Below are 16,447 nucleotides of genomic sequence, written 5' to 3' on the forward strand. Positions count from 1 at the left end.
TTTATATATCCTTGTCAGATATACATATGAGAGTATTTATACCAGTGGAGGGTGTGCCTTTTCAGTCTCATAAAAATGTCTTTCAGTGAATAGTTCTTTCTTTCAATTAAATGCAAATGATCAATTATTTTTGCTTCAGGATTAATCTTTCTGTGTATTTGGTTTTATCAGGCTTATGAAAATATTATAATTTTTCTTCTATAATCTTTTTCTTTTTGTATTTAATACTTAGGTCTATTATCTAACAAATTAATTTTTGATAAAGTTTAAATTAAGACTTTTTCTCACTATTTGTCTATACTTTATTCGATTTCTTGAAATGAACCTTCCTTTCCCTTTTGAATTATGTCACTGCCACAAGTGATATTAAATGTATGTGTCAGTATCTGAAATGTTTTATTCCATTACTTTATCTAATTCTCATATTAATACCACACTGCTTAATAAATGCAGCTTAAGAGTTAGTCATGAAATGTAATGCTTAATTCATCCAACTTTTTTTTTCTTATTTTACATATCCTGGCTCTTTGCGGTCTTATATAAAATTTACAATCAACTTGTCAGTTTTCCCAATAAAATCTACTAGAATTGGATAAGAATTTTACTAAATCAACATGTCATTTTGGGAAGAACTGTCATCTTAACATCATAGAGTTTTCCAAAAAATAAGATATCTATTATTTAGATCTTCTAGAAGTTGTTTGCATTATTGTGGCTTTCAGTTTAAAATCTTGGAAGTATTTTATTACATTTATTTTATATATTTGATGTTTTGAAGTCTATTGTACATGACTTTTTAAATTTTAATTTCAGATTTTTTTAATTATGCAGAATTTCAGTTTTGTATATGGTTTTTATATCAGGCCAGCTTTTCTAATTTCACTTATGTTTAATGTTTATATATGTTATATTTACCATTTAACCATTTGCAAACACAGATATTTTTGTTTTACCTTTAAAACTGTTATACTTTCATTTCTTTTTTGGACATTTCATATAATTTTGGACAAAAATACTGAGAAGCATCTTTGACTTTTCCTTACATCAGTGGGTAAATGTTCAATTTTTTTTTCATTAAAATAATGTTAGCTTTTGTATTTTAAATTGTTTACATAATTTTATGTATTTATTTATTGACTGTACTGGGTCTTCACTACTATGTGGTCTTTTCTCTAGATGTGGCGAGCGTGGGCTATCTCTAGTTGCAGTGTGAGGGCTTCTCATTGCAGTGGCTTCTCTTGTTGCTGAGCACAGGCTCCAGGGGACATGGGCTTCAGTAGTTGTGATTCCTGGGCTCTAGATCACAGGTTCAACAGTTGTGGCATGCAGGCTTAGTTGCTCTGTGGCATGTGGGGTCTTCTTGGACTAGGGATTGAACTTGTGTCTCCTACATTGGCAGGTGGATTCTTTATCACTGAGCTACCTGGGAAGCCCAGCTTTTCTATTTTTATATGTGTCTTTTTCAAATTAAAATACTACTCTTCTACTTCTAATTTACTCAGAGTTTTGTAATTAAAAATATTGTAATTTTATTTAATGAGATAATCATATGGTTTTTATCCCTTTTGTCTATTAGAATAAGGCACATTCATAATTTCTTTGAAGTATAATTTCTTGGGATAATCTGTATTTCACCATGACATATTATCTTTTTTATAGGTCACTATATACTATTTGCTGTTTGTTAAATGTATGGATCTATGTTCATAGCCATATTAGCCATTAATTACTTTTTCTTATAATTGTATTGTTTAGATGTCACTCATGAAGCCAATTAGAAATTGGTCTATTTTCTGAAAGAGCAGGTACAATATTGATATTATTTCTTTCTTAAATGCATGCAGTGAATTCATATGAAACCTTCTTGACTTTAGGTTTTCTTTGAAACTTTTTTTTTTTAAGTATTAAAAATTTTTGACAGATATGAAACAATCCAGATTTTCTCTTTCTTGTTTGAGTTCTGGACACTAATGTTTTTCAAAGGTATTTTCATGTTACATGGCATCATGTTACATGATGCCATTTAAGTTAACTTATATACAGTAAAAATAGTTGTTTATTATATTTATCATATTTATTTAACTTTATATCTGTAAGATCTGTATATTATGTTCCTATTTTCTTTTTTTTTTTTTTTAGTTTTTAAGTCAGATTTCGTTTTATTTCTTACTACCCATGGTAAAATAAACTCTTCTAAGATTTTTTAAAATAGTGTAAGTTGGTAGTCATCTGGAAATCATTTATTAACTAATTAAACCCTAAATCCATGCAGAAAAAGTATCAAATGCACTCAAGGTCAAAATGAAACAAGGACATAAGCACCTGTATGCCTTGACAAAGCAACAGCTCCTGGTAAAATTCCTGATACTCAAGAGAGATTTAAAAATAAATGTCCTGTTAATTTCAATGTTGCCTGTAAGCAGATCTCAACTGATCCTTAGATGATGAGGTTAAGGTAAACATAATTGCCTACTGGGGGGGCTGAAATAACCTGGGACTTGGAAGAGGTGGGAAGTAATCCAATTAACAGAAGCATTGAAAATATGTGATCTTACAACAAAATGAGTACCGATTTGAAAAATGTCTATGGGCATTTTCTTCTCCAAATAGAGAGCAGAGTGAATACGGGGAATTAATTTTAAACAATACTCCTAGGATCTAAGGCAACCATATGTCTGGGGCTACTAAACTCTCCAAAGCCTGAATATTAACAAGTTCCTTGCATGGTAATTATTCTAATATTTTCAATTAAAAAAACTAATGTAACAGTCAACAAATTCAAACTCTTATTAAAATCAGCCTCTAGTTCTTCATACTCCATCCACAAAAAGAGTTACGTAATTGTGCCCTCTTTATTTAGGGTTTCTTTTGTTTGGGGGAGGGGGTGGTGCCACAGCTTGCAGCACATGGGATCTTAGTCCTTACTACGGATGAAACCGACACCCCCTGCAATGAAAGCACTGAATCTTAACCACTGGACTGCCAGAGAACTGCCCTTTCTCAAAGATGCAAACCATTTGCCCCCTGTGCAAATGAGGCTCACCTGGGTGCAACAGGCTGCACCTGTCACAAGGCAGAAAACCGAAGGTGTTCAGAAAGGCAGGAGACAGGCGGTCATTCAGTCTGCTGCTGCTGCTGCTAAGTCACTTCAGTCGTGTCCGACTCTGTGAGACCCCATAGACAGCAGCCCACCAGGCTCCTCTGTCCCTGGGATTCTCCAGGCAAGAATACTGGAGTGCCTCTTTTCAACTGCAGTGAGCTGGTGTCCTAACATTGAAGACTAACTAGGGAAACTGCTAAACAAAGCCCATGCCAGTAGAGGAAAGGGGCCGTTAGACCTGATGAAGAGTTGTCCAGCCTGTTCTTTTATTTAGTTATTTTTAAAATATTTATTTGGACGCGGTATCTTCGATCTTCATTGTAGCATGCAGGAATCTTTTTTTTTTTTCTTTTTTTCTGAGTTGCAGCATGTGGGATCTAGTTCCCTGACCAGGGATGGAACCTGGGTCCCATACATTGGGAATGTGGAGTCTTAAGCCACTGGACCGCCAAGTTCCTAGGCCAGTCTTTTCTTATGTCTATTGTTCTTAAGGAAAAGATTCCTCTAAAGTGAGCCAAGCTCAGTGGCTCACTTTAACTTAGAGCAACTATTTGCTGCTTCACGAGTTTCCAGCCATCTAACAGGATTCTCCTAAGTCAGCTCTCACTCCAGCAGTGCTCTGCATCCCTGCTTGGGAAGCTCCGAGGGAAGCAGATGAACTTATTTAGGATACAGCCCATCAAAGCCAAGGCAAGTATTTTACCAGCTGTGTACAGAGACCTTCCCACAACCATGGCAAAGGCCACAGAAGAAATATTTTTACCACTGAGAGTTCCACAGTCACTGTCCTTTTTGACTCACTCCTCCTCTCTTCAGCTCTCTGCCCTGACAATCTCAGCCAGTCCACCATGTTTGTTCTCACAGAGGCACAAGGATTTCTTTTAAGATTATTTTTGTGGTTTACCCAACTAACCGGGAAATCAGGCCTGTTGGGATAGACGGTAAAATCAAATAAACAATCCTCTGAATGTCTGGGAAACGGCTGCTGGGCCTTCAACTTCAGGAGACACTCGGGCCAGCTGTGCTCTTCTACGCAGGGTCCTCCTCGTCCATCGCCACGTCGTTGCTGGCATTCTGCTGCTGCTCGGCCTCTGGCCCCGCGGGGAGGATGCTTGTGACGGTGTGGAGCAGAGCTTCGATCTGCTCCTCTGATCTGCTCCTCTGTCAGCCATTCCTCACTCTCCTCCACCATCAGCTGGATCTCAACAGCAGTCACAGGCCTGTGATTCAGCAGCTGAAGCTTTTCAGCTTTGGTCAACTTGTGGCTTTTCACTGCGGTCAGAAATTCTCTCACAATCTCAGGACTCTGGTGCTTGCATGGTGTTTTTGATATGTATTTTAATGTTTCATATGTGATAGTATTCAAGTTCTGTTGCCCAGAACTGTGTTTATTCTTTCCACTTTCTTTACGCTGCTCTTTCAAATCAGTTAGTAACTGGAACACCTCATAGTTACTGAGCAGTGCAGCATTGGCATCCTTCACTTCCATGTCGCCTCCGCCTCTTCTCCTCGGGTCACCAGCACACGCCGAGCTCCAGGCCGAGAAGCTGCGGCTCTCGGCTCCGCGCCGCATGCCCCGGAGCCGGCTCCGCGCTCCTATTTTCATTATTAATATGCACTTTGTTTTCTCTCTTGATCAGTTTTCCTAAGTTTTTAAATGGATTTTCTTTATTAAACTTTTCAAATTACCAAATTTCTGCTTTGTTGACTTTTTCTATTTTATGATAGATTTCCATTTCATTGACTTTTGATCTTACCTTCCTTTCTCCATTGGATTTAACATATCATTCTCTTATTATCTTCTTGAAATGGATGTTATATTTTTGTTTTCAACCTATTATTCTTTCCTAATAAATGAATTTCACCTGTATTTTACCATAGAGGTACTGCTTAAGCTGCATCCCATCTATTTGATATGCATATCTTTATTAACATTTAGTACATAGGACCAAGAAAAACTTCAAAAAGACTGTAATGTTTTGTTTTATCACAAGAAAATCACATCAAAGTTGTATCACAAAATATTTGATATACTGCATAATTCATGTTTATTATAATATAGTTATGTTTTAAATATACTTTATATACAAGTAAAACTTTGTAATAGTATGTAAATTAAACATGCAAAAATAGGTGTCAGTTTACAAAATAAAAATCCATATGAATAGATGTTACATTTACCAAAATCTGTGCTTTTACTCTATGACAGACATAGCTATTAATAAACGGAAACCATACTACAGATAAAAAAAATAAAAATGGTATGTGTTACAGGATGCCAGTTTAAAAAATGCAATCCCCTCATTCATTCAAGAAATACTTACAAGCTACCACAAGCCATTCAATGTGCTATATTGACTGGACATATCAAAATAAAAAGGACAAACGCCCTAAAGTGCCCTATTGTACGTTAACTGCATCGTCAAGGGACAAATGGGATCAGTCTCCAAAGTTGGACAATAAGCAAGTAAATGCATACAACCATCATCACAATTGTTATACACACACACACACACACACACATGCACGCACTAATAACAAGGAACCAAGATTAATCCTTCTATCTCTTTTATAACAAGGACCCAGAGAACATTCAGAGATAAAGAAAGTGGAAGTTAGAAAATTCTTGACTATCTAGCCAAGAGGATTTCTTTTGAGGGGATGTAAACAATAGGACATTGGTAAAATAAAATTATTATGACAAAATTCAGAAAACTTATTCCAGAAAATTATGGTAAAATTTTGTTGTGCTTCCTCTTTTTGGTCAATTCTATATTTGTGCTTATCCAAAAGCTATGTATTAATGGAAGCGAGTATAGATATAATATCAAGAGCATTACCCTAGGATCCTCAAACTACCATTTTGTTTCCTCGCAAAAGTACAACAAAGATAAGGTCACATGTTCTGTATCAGTCCCCAAAATTAACTAGCAGGCAACTAAGGATGCTGAAAATAGTATGGAATTCCAGACAACCATCCAATCCCTAACTCCTTAAATATTGACAATTCCAATTGCTTAATATATGTTTTAGTTCAGTTCAGTCGTTCAGTAGTGTTTGACTCTTTGCGACCCCATGAATCACAGCACACCAGGCCTCCCTGTCCATCACCAACTCCCAGAGTTTACTCAAACTCATGTCCATCGAGTCGGTGATGCCATCCAGCCATCTCATTCTCTGTCGGCCCCTTCTCCTCCTGCCCCCAATCTCTCCCAGCATCAGGGTCTTTTCCAATGAGTCAACTCTTCCCATCAGGTGGCCAAAGTATTGGAGTTTCAGCTTTAGCATCAGTCCTTCCAATGAACACCCAGGACTGATCTCCTTTAGAATGGACTGGTTGGATCTCCTTGCAGTCCAAGGGACTCTCAAGACTCTTCTCCAACACCACAGTTCAAAAGCATCAATTCTTCAGCGCTCAGCTTTCTTCACAGTCCAACTCTCCCATCCATACATGATCACTGGAAAAACCATAGCCTTGACTAGATGGACCTTTGTTGGCAAAGTAATGTCTCTGCTTTTCAATATGCTATCTAGGTTGGTCATAACTTTCCTTCCAAGGAGTAAGCATCTTTTAATTTCATGGCTGCAATCACCATCTGCAGTGATTTTGGAGCCCAAAAAAATAAAGTCTGACACTGTTTCCACTGTTTCCCCATCTATTTCCCATAAAGTGATGGGACTGGATGCCATGATCTTCGTTTTCTGAATGCTGAGCTTTAAGCCAACTTTTTTACTCTCCACTTTCACTTTCATCAAGAGGCTTTTTAGTTCCTCTTCACTTTCTGCCATAAGGGTGGTGTCATCTGCATATCTGAGGTTATTGATATTTCTCCCAGCAATCTTGGTTCAAGCTTGTGCTTCTTCCAGCCCAGTTTAGTTATCAGGAATCAGACCTCTGCTCCTACCTTATCTCTAATGTACAACCCTGATATGACCTTGGACAGATTATGTGAACTCCTTGAGAAACATTTTCTTGATCAATAAAATGAAGATAATAATTATAGTTACCATTGTTCAAAAGAGTCAAGGATTCAAAATCATTATCCAGCAATGAATGAAAATAAATGGAACAATTTAGATTCTTAATTTAAATTTTGGCTAATACTGTGTGTAAAATGTGAGAGAGAAGAGTTTAAAGGGCTCGGATTTTGAACTTTTGACATATTAAGTATAAAGGGTTAACATGCCCTACATAAAGGACAGATTTGGAAAGGCAGAAGATTACATCTAATGTTAAACAAGTTGATTTTAAGGGATATTTAGTTAACAGTGTTCAGGAACATTTAGAAGGATGGATCTAGGGTTCAAAAGTAAAGGCTAGGCTAAAATACATGTCATAGGATCTTTGTCTTACATCACTTCCCTGAATGCCAATGTTCAACTCATAGCATCTCTGCTTTGGCATTGTCCATGGCAGAGAAGTAGTATCTGAGTCAAACACTCAACAGAAATATCAGGAGACTTTATTTAAGATATACCATGTCTCTATCATGCTAGGTTATTAAGGACATCTCTCCAACTGAAATAAACCCTAGCTCAAAGTCTAGATGGAGAAGGCAATGGCAACCCACTCCAGTACTCTTGCCTGGAAAATCCCATGCATGCAGGAGCCTGGTAGACTGCAGGCCATGGGGTCGCTAAGAGTCAGACACGACTGAGTGACTTCACTTTCACTTTTCACTTTCATGCATTGGAGAAGGAAATGGCAACCTACTCCAGTGTTCTTGCCTGGAGAATCCCAGGGACGGGGGAGCCTAGTGGGCTGCCATCTATGGGGTCAGAGTCGGACATGACTGAAGCAACTTAGCAGCAGCAGCAGCAGCAGCAGCAGCAAAATCTAGATCCTCATTTACTTCCTGTACTGTTAACCATCTCTGTGGACTTACTATGTCTGCACATGTTTATTTTTAGTCTCAGAATAGATCCAGCTTAGCTGAAATCCCAAGAGAACTCAGTGCCCCTAGAGGAGGTGTCTTGGAAAGAAGAGCCAAACCCTCATATATAAGAAGGAGACTTTGGTAAGAGACAAATGGCTTCTGGGATTTTATGCTAGAATCCTTCAGCTGCTCTCAAAAGTCCTCTGCAAAATATCCCATTGTCTGGTAAGCTCTCAGATTATCTTTATCTACTTTGTGTTCATTTTACTTCTCTTCTTTGGAAATAAACCATTTAGAACTTTATATAGAGCAGGATACATCTCCAAATGTCATATACCTAGGAAAATTGTTCATTTCAGAAACTATGTAAATGATCTATTCACTTTTTAAGGTATCAGTCTTCAACAGAGTTCAAATTCTCCTAAATCATGATACCAAGCTCTTCAGATTATTTTTCTCCTGTGAACATGACACAATTCATCACACATTCCAGGCCAGGAGAAAATGAGATGTAATTTGTCAGTATTCAGTAGTAACTGCCCTTTCAAATATATAAATGATTTGAAAACCATGGGGTTTTTTAAAAAGGGTATTTAACCAACAATCTTTAGATAGTAAGGGATGGAACTAAGGGTAGTTTGGTTTTTAGAAGACCATATTTCTTTGGGAGTTCCAAGAAGTACATAGAAATTAAGTTGTGAGACTCCTTTGCCTTCATGTAGTGTCATTCCAGAAATTACATATTCTGCCCAACATCTCATCTAGAATGTGAAAGAAAGAAATTATAGGGGCTTCTAGATTAATTGATTAAGGTTTACTAATATTTCACAAGGAAAAAGAAACCAAGTTTTCATCTGAATGCAAAATATATTTCTAATTTCTCTATTTAGGAAAAACTTGCCCAGAAGTAATTTTGTTAATCTGTGATACAGGCAGATTCTATTCTAAAGTGGAGATCGCTTCTCACAATATCATAGTCATATAAATGTTTTGGTCTGTCGAAAGACAACTAAACAGTCAGAACTTAAGAGTTGCATTTTTTCAACTAAATTTCCAGATATTCATATTTTTTTTTGACTCAAAGTTCTATGTATCATTGCAGAGCCCTCTAAATTCATCATGTCCATTATCAACATATCACATGCTGAAATCACCACCTTCATCTTGGTTGGGATGCCGGGGCTGGAATATGCACACATCTGGATCTCTATTCCAATATGCAGCATGTATCTTATTGCTCTTCTGGGAAACTGCATCATCCTTTTCATCATTAAGACAGAACCATCCCTGCATGAGCCCATGTACTATTTCCTTTCCATGTTGACTTTGTCTGACATGGGCCTATCCTTTTCCTCTCTTCCCACTATGTTGAGGATCTTCTTATTTAAAGCTTCTGAAATCTCTGCAAATGCCTGCTTTGCTCAGCAATTCTTCATCCATGGATTCACAGCACTGGAATCCTCAGTGCTCCTGATCATGTCATTCGATCGCTTCCTAGCCATCCACAACCCTCTGAGATACAGCTCCCTTCTTACAACTCTCAGAGTTGCCCAAATTGGAATTGTATGCTTTTTCAAGAGCTTCCTCCTGGTTCTTCCCTTTCCCTTCACTTTGAGAATGTTGAAATATTGTGAGAAACGCCAACTATCACATTCCTACTGTCTCCACCAGGATGTCATGAAGCTGGCCTGCTCTGACAACCAGATTGATGTCATTTATGGCTTTTTTGGAGCACTCTGCCTTATGGTAGACTTTATGCTCATTGCTGTGTCTTACATCCTAATCCTCAAGACTGTGCTTGGAATTGCATCCCAAAAGGAACAGCTCAAGGCCCTCAATACTTGTGTTTCACACATCTGTGCAGTGATCATCTTCTATCTGCCCATCATCAACCTTGCCATTGTTCATCGTTTTGTCCAGCATGTCTCTCCCCTCTTCAATGTTCTTATGGCAAATGTTCTTTTACTTGTGCCTCCACTGATGAATCCCATTGTGTACTGTGTCAAAACCAGGCAGATTAGAGTAAAAGTTGTAGCAAAATTATGTCAGAAACAAATATATTAATAATAGTCATAGATAATAGGCAATATATGGTGGAATGTCTTGCATAAAAGGTTAAATATGTGTTTGAGAAAACCTAATATTTGTCACAAATAATCATCAATATATTTTTGTTATTATCATCAAATTTATTTCATTCAAATTGATTACTGTCCACGGGCATAAAATAGGAAATGCTGTGTATTTTGAGGGGGTCTCCATCCAAATTAACAAAAAAGAAAATGATGCCTGATGATGTCATCTTTTTTTTTTTTTTTAGATTTTTTTTTAAATTTTATTTTATTTTTAAACTTTACATAATTGTATTAGTTTTGCTGTCATCTTTTATAAAAGAACCAAATTGCAATCAAGACAGACAAATGGAAGCTCCTATACTTGTAACAAAACTGAATTCCTCATCTTCACATTCAGTTTATCCATAATATGTTCTTTCGATTCTAAACACAACCTTTATCTTAATTACATCTCCTCACTATCTCTTTTAATCATCCTAGTATGTCACCAGCACTTCTTTAGTGAAATACCCCAGTAACATTTTTAGTTTTAAAATGTCTACTTTTTGCTACTTACTGATTCTCTATGCAAGATAACAGTGAAATTTTAAAAAAGACTAATTTAATGATGTAATTTTTATTTTAAATATAAACTATTACTTCTTTGGGAATAGATTTAAGAAATAAAGCACCTACTGTAAGTTGATACATGTTCTTTATCCTCTCTCAGTTGAGTTCAGTTCACTCACTCAGTCGTGTCCAACTCTTTGCGACCCCATGAATCGCAGCACGCCAGGCCTCCCTGTCCATCACCAACTCCCGGCATTCACTGAGACTCATGCCCATCGAGTCAGTGATGCCATCCAGCCATCTCATCCTCTGTCATCCCCTTCTCCTCTTGCCCCCAATCCCTCCCAGCATCAGAGTCTTTTCCAGTGAGTCAACTCTTCGCATGAGGTCGCCAAAGTACTGGAGTTTCAGCTTTAGCATCATTCCTTCCAAAGAACACCCAGGGCTGATCTCCTTTAGAATGGACTGGTTGGATCTTCTTGCAGTCCAAGGGACTCTCAAGAGTCTTCTCCAACACCACAGTTCAAAAGCACCAATTCTTCGGCATCCAACTCTCACATCCATACATGACCACTGGAAAAACCATAGTCTTGACTAGACAGACCTTTGTTGGCAAAGTAATGTCTCTGCTTTTCAATATGCTATCTAGGTTGGTCATAACTTTTCTTCCAAGGTGTAAGCATCTTTTAATTTCATGGCTGCAGTCACCATCTGCTGTGATTTTTGAGCCCAAAAAAAAGTCTGCCACTGTTTCCACTGTTTCTCCATCTATTTCCCATGAAGTGATGGGACCAGATGCCATGATCTTCGTTTTCTGAATGTTGAGCTTTAAGCCAACTTTTTCACTCTCCTCTTTCACTTTCATCAAAGGCTTTTGAGTTCCTCTTCACTTTCTGCCATAAGGGTGGTATCATCTGCACATCTGAGGTTATTGATATTTCTCCCAGCAATCGTGATTCCAGCTTGTGCTTCTTCCAGGCCAGCATTTCTCATGATGTACTCTGCATATAAGTTAAATAAGCAGGGTGGGTACCCATTTAAAGCATGAGTATTTAATGCCACATATTTAATTTTGTGGCATTAGTTTCTTTAGATGCTCTTTGTTAAATGCCTACTTTAGCCACTTTACTACATGTTTATGAAAAAATGATTGACCCCATGAGAAGGTCTTGTGAAACACATTTTAACTGAGTACAATCAACCCAGTTAATTTAACTGTAGCGTAAGCTCTGACAGTTCGTTTTCTTTATGTAATGCCAGTGTCTGACTTTCACCTTTGATTGCCAAGAGACATTTTCAAAGAAGGATGCCCCTTCTTTGAAGGGCACATTTGCCACATAACTAGAAAAAGAGCCAAGCCAAACCCCTACCATCTCTCTACCCCCATCTGGCTCCTCTGTTTTAGAGATCTTGGTTAATTTCCATAACTGTCAATCTTGAGTCCTTTTTTTGTTTTTTCTTTTCCAGCAATTTAATTTCTGCTCTCTCTGTTTAAATTCACCATTAAAAACTTGTTGTCCAATCCCCAATCCCAATAAAAGCAGAACTCCAGATCTGTGTCTCTCTCTCCTCCCCCCTCCCCAGTGCCCTCACTGTGTGGCCCCAGGTATACTATATAATTCCTAGGGCTTGTAAATAGTAAAACTTTTATTTTTTTCCAAAGTTTCCTATTGCTGAAGACATCTTGCAATCATAATAAGAACCACAAGAGCCAGTCCAGCCACAAACGTTGGATATAGGTAAGCTGAGACAATCAAAACATAATAATTGAATGCATTACTATTTCTTAGTAATTTGAAATCCTACACATACCATATATCAAACACATGTAATGTGTAATGTATGTGTAATACATGCTTCTGTGTGTCTGTGCATGAGCTTTCCCAGTGTGAGAGCTTCTGAAACATACAGGCCTGAATTCTTTCTCCTTTCAATTTTCTTAGATAATTATCAGAATTTTAAAAAATATACATGTAAATATTTTACAATACGAATAAACTAAAAGGATATTGTTGCAACAAAAGTTTTTTAAAATCAATAAAGTGCAATAGCATGATTTTAGAAGATTCTTAAAAGGTAAGGAGTAGAAGATAGCTGATTCACTGTTAAAATGAATCACTCAAAATAAATAGTAAAACTAAAAATCAGTGACAAAATATTTAAGCATCCCTTCAAAACTGATTAACAGGACAAGATATCCCATATCATCATCTATATTCAATTTGGATTCAGGTCTTAGAACACTAAGATTAATGAGAAAATAATCAAAATGGAAGGTAGAACAGACATACAAGAATTCCTGAAAATAATCCAGGATTAAAAAAAAAAGGATAGATAAATAGAAGAATGAATAAATGTAGCATAATTCAAAAGGAAAATAATAATACATTTTAAAATGTAAGACTGGCCTATTGATTTTGATACAATAGAAATGCTAGTCAACCTAATTGAAGATAGACAATTTTCACCAATCACATTTACTTGATTATTATCTTTAGACAAAATTAACCACTCAGAAGCAAATCCAACATGATGGACAGAGTTTCTTCCATCTACCAAAATCATATGTTAGGAGAATAAAGTTGCATTTCTAAAAGTGTGGTCCTTGGACCACCAATGAAAGCATCACCTAGGAGTTTATTAAATGTACAGGAACTTATTATCCACTCAAAATATATTGAATCAAAATATTCATTTTAACAAAATCTTCAGGTGATTGATCTTCACATTAAAGTTTAAGAAGCACTTTAGTAAAGCACTTCTTTATTGACAAAAGTGTGAGAATTTAGTGTGATTGTGTATTAGTGGGGTTTGAAGGCTTGCAAGGATTTTAAACAAGAAGTGTGAAGCCACTGAGAATTCATTTCTCTCTAATTTCCACATTTCTAATTATGTCATAAGATTGTGATATTTGAGGAAGTAGATATGATTTATACAGCAAAGACAGGCTGGCTACATTTGATTGCTGACCTATATTTTACTCATATTTGTTCCAAAGAGTATCCCCTGTATCTGCCTACAAGTAAGTATACTATAAATCTACACAGCATAACATGACTAACTCCCCTCACTGAATAAAAAGGATTGAGTAAGAAACTAAAGAGGCAAGCAGTAAAGTGGGAGAAGATATATGCTATACATCACCAACAAAGGGCTTAGCCTATATTTATTTAAATACTTTGGCAAATCAATTAGAGAAATACAGGTAATCCAATAGAAAATGGACAAAAGGATTCAATAGATGCTTCAAAAGAGGAATTACAAATGAGCAGTAAACATATTAATAGAGAAGTATACTTTCATGTTAGAAGAAAATTAATATACAAAATTGATAGTATGATCTTTTTCAGAACTTGAAATTCTAAATACCTAGTTAATTTATCCTGAAATGTCTTGGCAGATGAGTCAAGAGCAAGAGTTGATGAATGGCTATTGGGTTTTAATATGGTCTCCAAGATCTAATCATACTTAATTTCCTTAGTCTGAGCCTGTGTTATAAGGTGTTAGATTCATCTCCCTTGAGCCAACCCCTAAGATTTCCCATGAAGTATGGTGTTATTCATCAGGCAGAGCTTGCTTGTAGTCAACTCCAAGGGTCCTCTAGGCTTTATAAGACAGGGCTTACAAAGCAAAAAAGGGGAGTCTAAGGATGCTTCCCATATTCTAATATCATATTGGTAAAAAAATAATCTCAAAGAAGGTAAGATATAATTCTATTCATTCAGGATATTTGACATAATTTTCATTCCATTTTCTATTTGTATTCTCAATAGATATGCTAGATGTTAAAAGCAAATCAGCAGATGCCCATGGAGATAGAAAATCTTATAGAACAACCAAGGAGAAATGGACTGTATGTGTTGATAAGGGTATGTGTTCAGAGATGTCTTAGAAATGCCCTGTCTGGATGATATATGTGAGAAGGGTGAAAGAGAAAATGTAGTCTCTCAATCATGTCCAACTCTTTGCAGCTCCATGAACTGTAACCTACCAGGCTCCTCTGTCCTTGGAATTTTCCAGGCAAGAATACTGAAATGGGTAGCCATTTCCTCCTCCAGAGGATCTTTCCTACCCAGGGATCAAACCCAGGTCTGCTACATTGTAGGCAGACTCTTTACTGTCTGAGTCACTGGGGAAGCCTGTATGTCTCAAAAACCACATGATTCATTCTCTCTGTCTCATAGGTATATTCATGGCCTTAGACAAATCATTGTACCTCTCTAAGACCTGTTTTAATGTTTTTGAACTGTGGTGCTGGAGAAGACTCTTGAGAGTCCCTTGGACTGCCAGGAGATCCAACCAGTCCATTCTGAAGGAGATCAGCCCAGGGATTTCTTTGTAAGGAATGATGCTAAAGCTGAAACTCCAGTACTTTGGCCACCTCATGTGAAGAGTTGACTCATTGGAAAAGACTCTGATGCTGGGAGGGATTGGGGGACAGGAGGAGAAGGGGACGACAGAGGATGAGATGGCTGGATGGCATCACTGACTCGATGGACATGAGTCTCAGTGAACTCCGGGAGTTGGTGATGGACAGGGAGGCCTGGCATGCTGCGATTCATGGGGTCACAAAGAGTCGGACACGACTGAGCGACTGATCTGATCTGATCTGAAGATCTGTTTTATTAATTACAAGGTGAATAAAATAATTGTATATAACATAAATGAGGAAAAATATATAAAACATTTAGCAGGGTGTCATATTACTATATAGGGGCTTCCCAGTGGCTCAGTGGTAAAGTATCCACCTTCTATGCAGGAGTCACAGGAGACATGAGTTCAATCCAGAGTCAGGAAGATTCCCTGGAGAAGGAAATAGCAACCCACTCCAGTATTCTTGCCAGGAAAACTGAATGGATAGAGGAACCTGGCAGGCTAAAGTCCATGGGATCTTAAAGAGCTGGACATGACTGAGCATGCACATAGGCATGCATATTATTGTATAAAATTTAAAATAAGAATAAATACATAATAAAATAATTAAATCTATGTGTGTTTATTCTATAATTTAAATTAAATCTAATAGTGACTATCTCTAAAAATAATGCAGTCTTCAAGCAGTAGTGATAAAAAAGCCAGAATGCAAATGGCCACAGTCTATTGACATAAGATAATTTTAGCCATATCTAGCATAGTTGACAGAAAACAATGGCACCCCACTCCAGTACTCTTGCCTAGAAAATCCCATGGATGGCGGAGCCTAGTAAGTTGCAGTCCATGGGGTCGCTAAGAGTCAGACACGACTGAGCGACTTCCCTTTCACTTTTCACTTTTCACTTTCATTCATTGGAGAAGGAAATGGCAACCCACTCCAGTGTTTTTGCCTGGAGAATCCCAGGGATGGGGGAGCCCGGTGGGCTTCCGTCTATGGGGTCGCACAGAGTTGGACACAACTGAAGTGACTTAGCAGCAGCAGCAGCAGCAGCATAGTTGGGCTTCCCTTGTGGCTCAGCAGGTAAAGAATCCACCTGCAATGCAGGAGACCTGGGTTTGACCCCTGGGTTGGGAAGATCCCCTGGAGAAGAGAACAGCTACCTACTCTAGTCTTCTGGCCTGGAGAATTCCATGGACTGTATAGTACATGGGGTCACAGACAGTCAGACAGGACTGAGCAACTTTCACTTTCAATTTTCACTTTCGTAAAGAACCTATTTTGTGTAAATGGGACTATATTCTGTACCTACAGAGAAAAGCAATAGAAATTTTTAGAAAAATTTATCAGTTTGATTCAAGGAAGGAAAACTGAGTATTTAACTATATGAAGCAAAAAGCTTTAGGCAGTAGTTAATATACTAATACTGGGAATAAGCTAGGACATGTTCATTGATGGTGACCTGTGGTACGGA

At 37.4% G+C, this 16,447-nt stretch overlaps 2 protein-coding genes and 1 pseudogene across 2 annotated transcripts in view; 2 read left to right on the forward strand and 1 right to left on the reverse strand.

Annotated features, from left to right (window-relative positions):
* LOC133226772 (olfactory receptor 51F1-like) overlaps positions 1–16,447 on the forward strand; it is a 460,311-nt gene that overhangs the window by 193,689 nt on the left and 250,175 nt on the right. The window lies entirely within an intron of this gene.
* On the reverse strand, positions 3,828–4,713 carry LOC133226764 (DNA-directed RNA polymerase III subunit RPC9-like; annotated as a pseudogene).
* On the forward strand, positions 9,076–10,172 carry LOC133261354 (olfactory receptor 51A4). The gene has a single exon (XM_061439846.1). The coding sequence runs from the start codon at positions 9,097–9,099 to the stop codon at positions 10,039–10,041; it is 945 nt and encodes a 314-aa protein (XP_061295830.1). The 5' UTR covers positions 9,076–9,096; the 3' UTR covers positions 10,042–10,172.

Source organism: Bos javanicus, chromosome 15, assembly GCF_032452875.1.
Source record: "Bos javanicus breed banteng chromosome 15, ARS-OSU_banteng_1.0, whole genome shotgun sequence".
In the NCBI taxonomy this organism is placed as follows: Eukaryota; Metazoa; Chordata; class Mammalia; order Artiodactyla; family Bovidae; genus Bos; species Bos javanicus.

Bases quoted from the DNA above. Each gene is read 5' to 3' on its own strand.
- LOC133261354 (XM_061439846.1), top strand. From the start codon at position 9,097: ATGTCCATTATCAACATATCACATGCTGAAATCACCACCTTCATCTTG.